At 42.1% G+C, this 12,083-nt stretch overlaps 1 protein-coding gene across 1 annotated transcript in view; it reads right to left on the reverse strand.

The window, feature by feature from the left end:
• Positions 1-3,251: 3,251 nt before the first annotated feature.
• The window catches only part of si:ch211-186j3.6 (neural-cadherin), a 185,276-nt gene continuing 176,444 nt past the window's right edge, over positions 3,252-12,083 (reverse strand). Inside the window, 2 exon segments of the mRNA XM_061704891.1 lie at positions 3,252-3,922; positions 5,576-5,730. Of these exon segments, the coding sequence (XP_061560875.1) occupies positions 3,329-3,922; positions 5,576-5,730 (749 nt within the window). The 3' untranslated portion in view covers positions 3,252-3,328.

Consider the following 12,083-nt stretch of genomic DNA (forward strand, 5'->3'; position numbering starts at 1 on the left):
ATGACAACGCTCACCTTTTCCTGAAGCGGAAAACCAGCAAAATGTTTACATTTTGTTTACGTCTTTGTTTACAGCCTGTCTGAACGGTTTGTTGCGACCTCGCCCCCTCCCCCTCGGGCCCCTCCTGGGGGGGGGGGGGGGTAAATGAAGACGAGGACGCGGTATCAACTAGCACTTTCACGCGTGCGAGAGAGAGAAAACACAGCGCCAATACGCAATTGGGCCGAAACACCAGTGAGCGATTCCATCTGGCCGCCACTAGATGGAGCTAACGTGTCACACGCTGCCATATCGGGCCACTTTATTATGCACATTTGTAGCACTTTTGACGCTTTGATTAGCTTTGAATTTTTTTGGTTTGTTTTTAAAGCAAAGCTTTTGTCCATAGGAAATAATGCATATTGAATTAGTCTCTTCCTGGGTCAAACTGTGGCCTCCAAAAACCTCGAGAACGTGATAACGTAATATTTGGGGTACAAAAAGCTGTCACCTTATTGTGGTGGGGGTGTTTGTGTGTCCCAGTGATCCTAGGAGCAAAGTTGTCTGGGGTTTTATGTCCCTGGCAGGGTCACACATGGCAAACAGGTCCTAGCTGAGGGACCAGACAAAGCACGGCTAAAAGACCCCCTATGATGAGTGAAATGATTGAATCACGTTTTCACTTGCCCGGATGCGGGTCACCGGGTGGAGCCAAGTCTGGAGGTGGGGCTCAAAAGTGAGCACCCGGTAGCCGGGCCTGCACCCAAGGGGACCGGCCAGGAACAGCCCAAAAGGATAACATGGGTCCCCCTTCCCCTGGGCTCACCACCTGTGGGAGGGGCCATAGGGGTCGGGTGCAGGGCGGTGGCCAAAGGCAGGGGGACCTTGGCGATCCGATCCCCGGCGACAGAAGCTGACTCTAGGGACGTGGAATGTCACCTCTCTGGCAGGGAAGGAGCCCGAGTTGGTGTGTGAGGACGAGAAGTTACGACTAGATACAGTCGGGCTGGCCTCAACACAGGGCTTTGGGTCTGGTACCAGTCCTCTCGAGAGGGGTTGGAGTCTCTTCCACTCTGGAGTTGCCCACGGTGAGAGGCGCCGAGCAGGTGTGGGTATACTTATTGCCCCCCGGCTCGGCACCCGTACATCGGGGTTCACCCCGTTGGACGAGAGGGTAGCCTCCCTCCGCCTTCGGGTGGGGGGACGGGTCCTGACAGTTGTTTGTGCCTATGCACCAAACACCAGTTCAGAGTACCCACCCTTTTTGGAGTCCTTGGAGGGGGTGCTGGAGAGCGCTCCCGCTGGGGACTCCATCGTTCTGCTGGGGAACTTCAATGCTCACATGGGCAATGACAGTGATACCTGGAAGGGCGTGATTGGGAGGAACAGCCCGCCTCCCTACCAGAACCCAATAGGTGTTCTGTTATTGCACTTCGGTGCTCATCGCGGATTGTCCATGTTCCGCGCCTCCATTGCAGAGGCGGCCGACCGTAAGGTGGTCGGTGCCTGTCATGGCGGCAATCCCTGAACCCGTTGGTGGACACCAACGGTGAGGGATGCCGTCAAGCTGAAGAAGGAGTCCTATCGGGTCTTTTTGGCCTGTGGGACTCCTGAGGCAGCTGATGGGTACCGGCTGGCCAAGTGGAATGAAGCTTTGGTGGTCGCTGAGGCAAAAACCTCGGGCGTGACAGGAGTTTGGTGAGGCCATGGAGAAAGACTTTGAAGAAATTCTGGTCCACCATCCGACGGGGGGACGCAGTGCACCACCAACACTTTTTAAGAAGGGGGACCGGAGGGTGTGTTCCAACTACAGGGGGATCACACTCCTCAGCTTCCCTGGTAAGGTCTATTCAGGGGTGCTGGAGAGGAGGGTCCGTCGGGAAGTCGAATCTCAGATCCAGGAGGAGCAGTGTGGTTTTCGTCTTGGCCGTGGAACAGTGGACCAGCTCTTCACCCTCGGCAGTGTCCTTGAGGGTGCATGGGAGTTCACCCAACCAGTCTACATGTGTTTTGTGGACTGGAGAAGGCGTTCGACCGTGTCCCTCAGGAAGTCCCGTGGGGGGTGCTTCGAGAGTAGGGGGTACCGAACCCCCTGATACGGGCTGTTCGGTCCCTGTACGATCGGAGTCAGAGTTTGGTCCGCATATCCGGCAGTAAGTCGGACTCGTTTCCGGTGAGGGTTGGACTCCGCCAAGGCTGCCCTTTGTCGCCGATTCTGTTCATAACATTTATGGACAGAATTTCAAGGCGCAGCCGAGGCATGGAGGGGGTCCGGTATGGTAGGCTCAGTATTGCATCTCTGGTTCTTGCAGATGTGGTTCTGTTGGCTTCATCAAGCCGTGATCTCCAACTCACACTGGAGCGGTTCGCTTTTGAATATCCGCATTTGAAAACCACTTTTCACAGTTTTTTTTCACATTTTTTGGGATGATTATTTATTTTTTCAGTTTTTACTTATTTAGAAAATGTTCACTCATTTTGTGACGAGTTTCACGGTTTTTCGAACCCATGTTCACAATTTTGTCACTTTCGAAACACGGTACCATTTGAATTTTTCATTTGAATATTTTGTCAATTTTCACTTATTTCAAAATCATTTTCATCCATTTTGGACCCGTTCTCACAGTTTTCGAACCATTCACTTTTTAAAAACCCTTTTCAGTATTTGTATTGAAAAACCAATTTTCACTCATTTGAGACAATTTTCACACAGTTTGGATAATTTTAAGCTTTTTAAAAATAATTTTCAGCCTTTGTTTTTAACCATTTTTAAATATTAAACATACAATGTTCAAATGTTTCACTTTCAATTTTTCAATTTAAAATGTTTTTTACATTTTTAAACAAATATATCCTTTTTCTCTTTTGGCAAATTGAATACATTTTGAACCAAAAGGATGTTTTCAATTTTAGTTGAACTGTCGAGCGAATGAGGGCACACACAGCATTGTAAGTTTTACGATAGTCACGGTTTTGACGCAGGAACAGATCATTTCCGTATTATATCTATGTGCTCTGTTGTGTACCTCGTAAAGTGGCCGTTCAGTGAATATTTACACAACAAACAAACCGGCAAAGAGGCGAAAAATACATTTTTAGGTGTCTCTGCTGTGCCTGCGTATAAAAAAAACATTTGTTTTCACATTTAAGGGCCCTCGGACGGCGTCCACGATGGCGACGGGGGGGTCCGCCGCCCCGCCCCAAAGCGACGTCCCGAAGCTCGACCGGCTCGTTCCGTAGCCGGCATATCGATCGACAGCAAACAACACCAAGAGTCAACGTGTGCGTGAGCGCGTGCGTGTTTGTAGGGAGGCCGCCGCTCCTCGAGAGGGTCCCGCTCGCCCGGAGTTCAAAGGTCGCTGGCCTCGGCCCGCTCGTACAGCGCCCTCAGCTTCTCGAAGCGCGGCCCCCACTCCCCGAGCGTCTCCTCGCGCCGGGCGTCCGCCGCAGCCCCGTCCCCGGCGTCCGAGCCCGCCGAGCTGAAGGAGCTGAGAGAGCCCGCCGGGGAGCCGCCGCCCTCGGTGGAGAACACCTGCAGGGAGTCGAAGGGCCCCGTGTCCGGGTGCCGGTCGGCGTCGCGGATGATCTCGCACAGGTAGCGGGCCAGATCCTGGCTGGAGAAGGAGAGCGAGCGGCGGGCCGGCCGGGGGGGCCCGGCCTGCCCCCGGGCCGGCGAGCGGGCAGGCGGCACGTCCCGTCGCGGGCCGCGGGCCGTCCCCGAGGCGGACGAGGACGCCGACGGGGGCGGCGTGCCGGAGCCGGCCGTCCGGCCGAGGGGGTCCGGCGGCTGGGCGGAGGCCGGGGTGGGCGGGGCCTGGTGGAGGAGGTGCTGGTGGTGGTGGGGCGGCTTTTGGTGGTGCAGCACCCGGGAACGGCAGTACTGCAACGACTGCGCCGGGCTGGGCTGAAGCGACTTCTGGAGCTCGGCCATGTCGTACGCATTCTACGCACGCACAAACACACACACACACACACACACACACACACGAACATGACATTAGCTGCTGCTAATGAGGTCAAATGAGACCATTTTAGTTCTCGTTTTGTTTTACTCCTTTCTTTTTTTTATTGAATAATATTCATTATTTTGTGATTAAATAATGTACTCTTGTTTGTATTTATTATTTTGTAATTAGGCCATTTTTTGTTTATTAGTCTTATTTTTATTATTCATCATGTTCTGGCATGTATATTTATTTTAATTTCTCATTGTAATTTGTTTTCTTTTTTGGAACAATCAAATTTACAATTTTAATGTATTTATTATCATTGTTTATATTTATTTATAATGCTTTTATTCATTACGTTGCATTTCGAAACGGCTTATTTTAATTTCGTAGTTTTCTTTACTTATTTTTGTCTTCATCCGATGTAAAAAACTATTTACAATTTGTATTTATTAACTAATTCATCAAGACAGTATTGCTGTTTTATCCTTTATTTTACAATATGTATATAAATACTATAATCCTTTTTTAAAAATGATTTAATTCATTTTTAAAACATTGGTTCCTGTTAATAGCTATTATTTTTCATGTATTTATTATTTTGATCTATTCATACGTTCTATTCATTTGGGCCTTTTTGATAAATTTTCACTTGAAGAGGCGGATGAAGGGCGCAAAAACGATGAAGTGGTGAGTTCAAAGTCTTTTGTCTTTTTCAGCCTTGCAGCGATTTGTCACCAACACTCGACTAAATTCACGGCAACGTCGGCGCCACTGCTGCTACACAACAACAACAACACGGTGTGTGAGCGTGTGTGACTGCGTGTGTTTTCAGGAACAATCTGATGGGTTCAGCTTGCTTGTTGCCGTGGTAACAGCATCCAGCTTGCGTTTGTGTGTGTCTGAAGAATGACACGTGCGGTGCGCAAACGTGTAGAAAACGAACAATGGGTGCGGTGACGTGCTATTGTAAGAATGAATGTACTGTTTATTTACTGTATATGCGTGCACTGGTGTATATGCGTGCACTGGGTGTGTATTTATGTACTGGATGTATGTACATTTTGGTAATTATATTTTTATTGATTTATTGATTTTTTTTTTAATTGATTTGATTATTTTTCAAACAATTGATGAAAATGTAAGAGTTATGTTTTCCAGTTTGTGTCATTATTTCATTTATTTTATTTGATTTCTTACAGTTTTTTGCACATTTGTCGAGCATTTTTAACGTTTTCATTTTTATAATTTTCGCATCTTCTGCCAGCATTTTCCACTTATTTGGTGTGTGTTTTTGGTGAGATATTATTTTTGCAAATTGTTGGAGCATTGTTCACTGCTTTTGTTTTCCAATGTCACTTTATTAATATATTTATTTTTACATTTTTGGAACATTTTTACAGTTTTTTTGTTGTACAACTGTATTCTTTTTTTGTAGGTTTTCTTTTCAATTATATTCCCACTTTTTTGGGGGGGCCATGTTTTATTAATGTATTTTGATTTTCCCCATTTTCCAATTATTACGTCTTTTAACATTTTTATTATTTCCAAGGCAAATTCAAACAAATCATCATTGATTTCTTAACCATTTGTCTATATCGTTTATATGCACACGTGCGGACATTTTGTCGGGCGAGGCGGTCAACAACCTGGTCCTCCTCTCCGCCGCCCTCCTCGTCGTAGTTGAGGACGTTCTCCCGGACGTCCTCCCAGCCGTCGTGGTGCGCCGACACGTGGTACACGCCCTCCTTCAGGCCCTTGTAGCTCCTCCAGCGCGTGTACAGGAAAATGGCCAGCAGCAGCGCTGAAATTTCACCACAATCATCATCAACGACGTGAAATTGGGAGAGTGTAGCGCTTCAGACCACACCAAGGAAGTTAGCATTTGAGGACTGAAGCCGGATTTACGATTTTGGGCCCAATTGGGGGATGCGTCATGCCAGATCTTTTTTTTTTTGTACTATTTCATTATTATTTTTAACCATTTCAATGACATTATTTCACTCAATTATTTACAATTTACAGCCAACTTTATTTTTTTCACTCATATTTCATTGTTTGTTTTTTTTTTACAATTTTTCTTATATTTTGGACAATTTTCACTCCCTTTTTTTCTCTTATTTTGAGATTTACAATAAAAAAAAATGAATATTGTCTTGGTCATTTTTACTCAGTTTTTGGCCAAATACTTCCTCTATTGTCAACACATTTTCCCATTTTTTTTTAAAACACATTTTGTATTTTATTTTTTGGGACATCTTTTTCCCATCAATTTGGGTACCTTTTTCGCAAAAGAAAATTAGTCTTGAACAACAACAAAAAAATGGTGGTTGCTGTTACTGGTCTGTAAATGGTTACCGTAAATTTGTACAAATGTGAGTGAAAATCGGTCGCCAAAACAATCATTGAAAACATTAATAAAAATTGTTTTTTAAAAAAAAAAAAAAAAAAAAAAAGAATGAGAAATGAGTCAAAATGAGTCAAAATGTCAAAGAACGACACAAAAATTTAAAACTAAAAGAAATTGTTACAAAATTATATTAAAAAAAACTATGATTGTGAAAATGGTTTAACATAGTTTTAAAAAATTATAGTACAGTATATACAATTGTGCGGAACTGGAAAAAAAAAAATCGAGTACACAGAAACAAACAGCTATACAAAAAAACTGTCGTAATTGTCGTAAATTTCTATATGATCTTGTTGAACTGGTATAAATGTGAATATATTTTTGGTTTGATTTTATTTCCCGGGGGCACTTTTCCGCCTTTCCTACCACGCGCGAACACACTTTTATTCCGCCGTTTGTGACGCGCTGTCACTCACATCCTTCAAGCCGTCGACCACGATTATGTTCAACGCTCGTCTTCTATTGTGTCCTAATCGCACGTCATCCGTCATGGCGACAAAAGCGCCGCCCGTTTGATTCCCGTCAAAGGGAGACACTTAATTCAACGTCTCATCAAACGCCGCCTTCGCGTCCCCGCCTGTTTTGTCGACATCGCAAGAAGAAGAAGAGAAAGACGCCGCCGCCAACCGTCAAAAAGGTTCACGCTCGTTCGGACAAAAAAAGACGGAAGAGTGCAGAGAAGGAGGGAAGAAAAAAAATCAATAGTCATTTAGATCGGCGGCGTAACTCCACTCTGGCAGATTTACACCACTTAAGTGTTTTCACCGCTTCTCGCTACACAAAGAAGACGAAGAAAAAACAAGTCCAAAAGTGACAAATTGTGGAAAAAAAAAAATTCTAAAAGGAGTTGTTAATAAACGTGTGGAATATGGACCAATAGCTGTGGAAAAGTTAAAAAAAAAAAAAAAAAAAAAAGAATAATGCAAACTATTTGTTAAAATGTTTTAAATGAAATAAGAATATGAGGAAAAAAACTGTCAAAAATGAAAATGAAAAATTTTTTTGAACATTTTTGAGTGTATCCCTATCAGAATAAATCAGTGGAAATTGTCGAAGTAATTCATTAATAAATGAAACTGAACTAAAAAGTCAAAGAAGTGAGGAAAAACACGAAAAAGAGTGAGTGAATCTGTTTAAAACAAAAAATTAATTTTAAATTGGACAGAAAAACTGGAAAATTTAAACATTGTTGAAAAAGGGATGAAAAACTGAAATTTCTTTTTTTAATATATGTGAGGAAAAACTGTCTAATTAAAGTCAAATTATTGTGAGAAAATCTTTTTTAAAGTAAAAAACATTTCAAACGAGTGAACGTTGTCCAAAGATAAGATCGGGAGATAATACAAATAATAATAATACAAAAAAAGTAAAAAGTCACTGAATGATGGTAAAAATATTTGCGAAAACAAAAGATACAAATGAAAATTGTAAAAATAAAAAGAGTGAAAAATGGGTCAATAATCCGGAAAAAGTAATAATACAAATCTGAGCCAAAAAATGAAAGAATTTTCTGATCAATTTTGTTTCAACATGAGAAAAACAGTCCAAAAAGTTGCTAAATTGTTTCAAAAATTAACAGAGAAATCTATAGGGGGAAGAAAAATGTTTAGTATGAACAGGAAACTGAAAGAAAATGAAAATGTTTCAAATGTACACAAAACAAAACAAAAATACAATCATTGAATATTTTAAAATTATGAAAAAGTCAGGAAAAAGTAAAAAAAAAAAAAAAAAAAGTAAACTCTTTACAAAAAATAAGGAACATTTATTGTAAAACGTTGGTAAAAATGATAAAATTTTGGAAAATGTCAAAAATTTGGGAAAAAGCAAAATGAATGGGGAAAAGAATGTAAACCAATGAATGAAAATGGTCTAAAACAAATACGTTTCAAAATCCAATTTAACAGCACATTGGTTCTTTGTTTGTGACAGATAATATGAAACTGACAACAAAAATAATAATAATAATTAAAAGGAAAAAAACGCTAGTGGGAATGTGAAAACAACACGAGCACACAGAGATCTGAGATGAGCTGCTGTCAAGACAGACGCTCTGCTCGCATCGATTTCCGACGCGAGGTGGAAAAAAAAACACAACAAAAAACACAGCCGACAGGCCGAGCGCTGGCTAGGTGTGTGTGTGTGTGTGTGTAAGCGGAGGTCAGGACCAAGAAAAAGATGGATGTTGTGGGTTCAAAGGGCCTCTCTGGAGGGCAAACTGAGATATGGAGGAGCTTATCAGTCTTTCTGACATTGTGTGTGTGTGTTCGAGAGAGAGTGAAACATTGTTTATTTGTTTTCGCTGCCTCCGAGGCCCCACCACTTCCTCCTCCTCTTTCTTTTTTTTTTTTTTTTTTTTTCTTTCCTCGATTCAACTTTCTGACTCCTTAACTCTTCTTCTTCCTTGCACTTTTTCCTCAGGTCAGTATGGACTTCAAGAGGATAAAAAAAAAAAAAAAAGAGATCCACATTGATGTTTCTCACTTTCTCTGAGAGGAAATATTCACACAATTGAGAACTGGGACCTCTTGGATGGGCTGAAAGCGGAAATGGTCAAGTGAATGTCTGAAAAATCATCCCCTCAAAAAATGACAAATGGTGTAAAACGAGTGGAATTTTTATTTTTATTTTTTAAAAAAGCCTACATGATTAAAATGTGAGTTAAAAAGTCCCAAAATTGACCAACATTAGTAAAAAAAAAAAAAAAAAACATGCCTGAAAATGGTCAAAAAATGAGCGATACATTTTTTTTTGGGGGGGGGGGGGGTGAGAAAGGTAAAAAAAAAAAAAAAAAAAGCAAAGTTGTAAAAAAAAAAAGAGAGAACATGGTCATCAAATTAGTAAGAATTGTCAATAAATTAGTGACAATTTATAAAAAGAAATAGTGAGGATAAACGGTACGGAAAATGAATGAATGAATGACTCTTACATAATTGAACTGATAACATAAAAGGGAAAGAAAAGAGTGAACATGTTTACCATATATAATAAAATGGTTAACGATAAGTGAAACAGTCAAACAATGAAACATTTGAATGAGAAGAATTCAAATTGTTAGAACAGTCAAAACTCGACAAGAAATGAACAAAAACGAGTGAATGTGTTTGAAAATGAGTGAAAGTGGAAAACAAATTGTTCAAAAGGACTTTCAAATGGTAAATAATCAAGCTAAGTATTATGTTTGATCATTTTGTGAGAGTTCTGTGCCCATAATATCATAAACTACTGCCAGTGACAATAGGAACATTGGGGGGAAAAAAACTGTAATAAGCAAGTACAAAAGGTACAATGTACTTTAATCAGAGGACAACATGAAGAGGTGTGAAAAAGTCTTCAGTCGTCACATGAAGAGATGACTGAAAATTGTCATGAAATGACAAAATATTTTAAAAAAGAATGAGAAAAATCAGTACAAATGACCTCGAATGATAAATGGTCAAAACATTGCGCAACATTGTTTGAATGTGCGGCACGAATGGTCCAAAATTGAGTGAAAATGGGTAATAACATATAAAACACAGTAGCATTCGCCGTTGTATCATTAGCATGCTGGTGAAAATGCGAATAGTTTATGATGAAATGTGCACCAGCATGAATCTCGTCTTCAACTCATTCAACATTCCGCCGACGGGATCAATTGCAATCTTATGAATCATTCATCCTGCGAGCCACTTGTCTCACGCGCACATTTTTCTTGTTGCGGCAAAACAACCCGCCCGTGCCGCCACCACCACTGGGATCTTTGTGACGGTGTCATGTTCCAATCAGTCGTAGAAACAGCACGGAGCGTCCCGCCCGGGTGGTCGCAGCTGGGCCGAACAGAAATGAGCGTTGAGATCGGTCCTGACTGATCTCCGTTGACCTTTGCGTGTAAACAACCTCGTACGTGACTGCCAATCGCGTCACTAACGCCCGAGCACGGTGACGAGATCGCGTGAGACCACAAGAAGACAAAGAACACATTTCAGACAATGTTTGAGCATTTGTGAAGAAAAATCCAAACGAAGGTCCAAAGTTTGCTTATTGACCTCAAGTTTCAAGAGACGGCCTGAAATCGTGGAAGATTTGCGGCCGTCACGAGATTTAGCAGGAGGCTGGCACAATTTATTGGAAGTCTTGCGTGGATGTCTGACAAGATTTGAGGAAGTCTCATTAAGACTCACTTCAAGTCTGGCAAGATTTGAAACAAATCTCAGTCAAGTCTCAATGGAAGTCTGGTGAGATTTGGCAAAGTTTTGTGTGATTTTGCGAACGTCTGGCCTGATTTTAGAACAATTGTGTTCATGTTGTCTTGCTCGTTAGGTTTTCATTTCCACCTGTTCTTGTCAGCCCTGTTCCTTGTGTCGACCAATCAGCTCCTTCCAGACGCTTTGTGCCTTGTCCGGCTGTGCCTCGTTGTCAATTTACAGGAAGTCTCGCTTGATTTAGCAGAAGTCTTTAATTCAAATGAAGTACATCTCGTGAGATTTGGGGAAGTTTCACATGGTTTTGTTTGAGCAGAAATTGAGTAGAAATCACGTGTGATTTAGTGAGAGTCTCATGAGATTTGAGAACGTCTCATGCAATGTAGCGGAGGTTTCATGTAATTTAGTGACACCCTTGAGAAGTTTGAGGAAGTCTTATCTGATTCAGTGGAAGTCTTACGAGATTTGAGAAATGTTCAAACAATTTAGCAAAGTCTTTTGAGATTTGAAGGAACTCGTGTGCGATTTACTTGAAGTCTTGCGCGATTCAGTGAAAGGCTAGCGAGATTTGAGGGAGGTTTTGCGCAAGTCTGATGATAGTTGAGGAAGTGTCACATGATTTCAATATTTCAGGAAGTTTCAGGAAAAGTCTTGTGCGATTTAGTGATGCCCTCGAGAGATTTGAGGATGTTTTATCAAATGTGGCAGAAGTCCTGCCAGATTTGAGGAAATCCCAAGTATTTTAGTGGAAGTCTTATTAGATTTTGTGGAAGTGTTACGAGATTTTAGGCATTTTCCAACAATTTCTCAGAAGTCTTGTGGAATTTACTTGAAGTTTTGCTTGATTCAGTGAAAGGCTCGTGAGATGTGAGGGAGTCTCGTGCAGTTTTGCGGCGTCTGGCGATAGTTGAGGAAGTCTCGCATGATTGCACATAAATATTACAAGATTGAGCAGAAGTCTTGTGTGATTGAGTGACAGCCTTGAGAGATTTGTTACAAAAGTCTTCCGCAAATCTTGTACAAGATTTGAGCAAGATGTCTCACTCGATCTGAGGAAGTCGTCGGAGAGTTCTTCAAATCGCATGTGATTTTTCTTGTGAGATTTGAGGACTCCATTGCAACGTTTTCGCATCTCGCGTACAAGCGAGTTTGCTTTGTGAGTCCAATACGACGAAGGTTTTTGCATTCATGGAGGAAAGCAGTTCAGATACACCAGTGCTCTGCTTTTTCTTCTTCTTCTTCTTTTCGTACGTGGTGTCTGGTTACATCGCTGTGTGATCTGCCTCGTAGCGAACTGGCTGCTGTGTGTGCCTGCGCCATTGTCCTCATTTAAACAAGGGGACTATCGTGGCGGCGCTGACAACTGCTTGTGCCCTGCGGCATGTCGTCGTCATCCACAGCAGTCTCCGAATCACGAGAGGGGAGGAGGCCGCTGTTCAACACGCTCATTTTTAACATCCACACACAAGCACAACAATACAAGATTGTGTGTGTGTGCGTGTGTGTGTGTGTGTTGTAAAGGGGTTTCGACGATTTGGGCTTTCAAATCCTCCCCAGGCGAAC

Source organism: Phycodurus eques, chromosome 2 (genome assembly GCF_024500275.1).
Source record: "Phycodurus eques isolate BA_2022a chromosome 2, UOR_Pequ_1.1, whole genome shotgun sequence".
Classification (NCBI taxonomy): domain Eukaryota; kingdom Metazoa; phylum Chordata; class Actinopteri; order Syngnathiformes; family Syngnathidae; genus Phycodurus; species Phycodurus eques.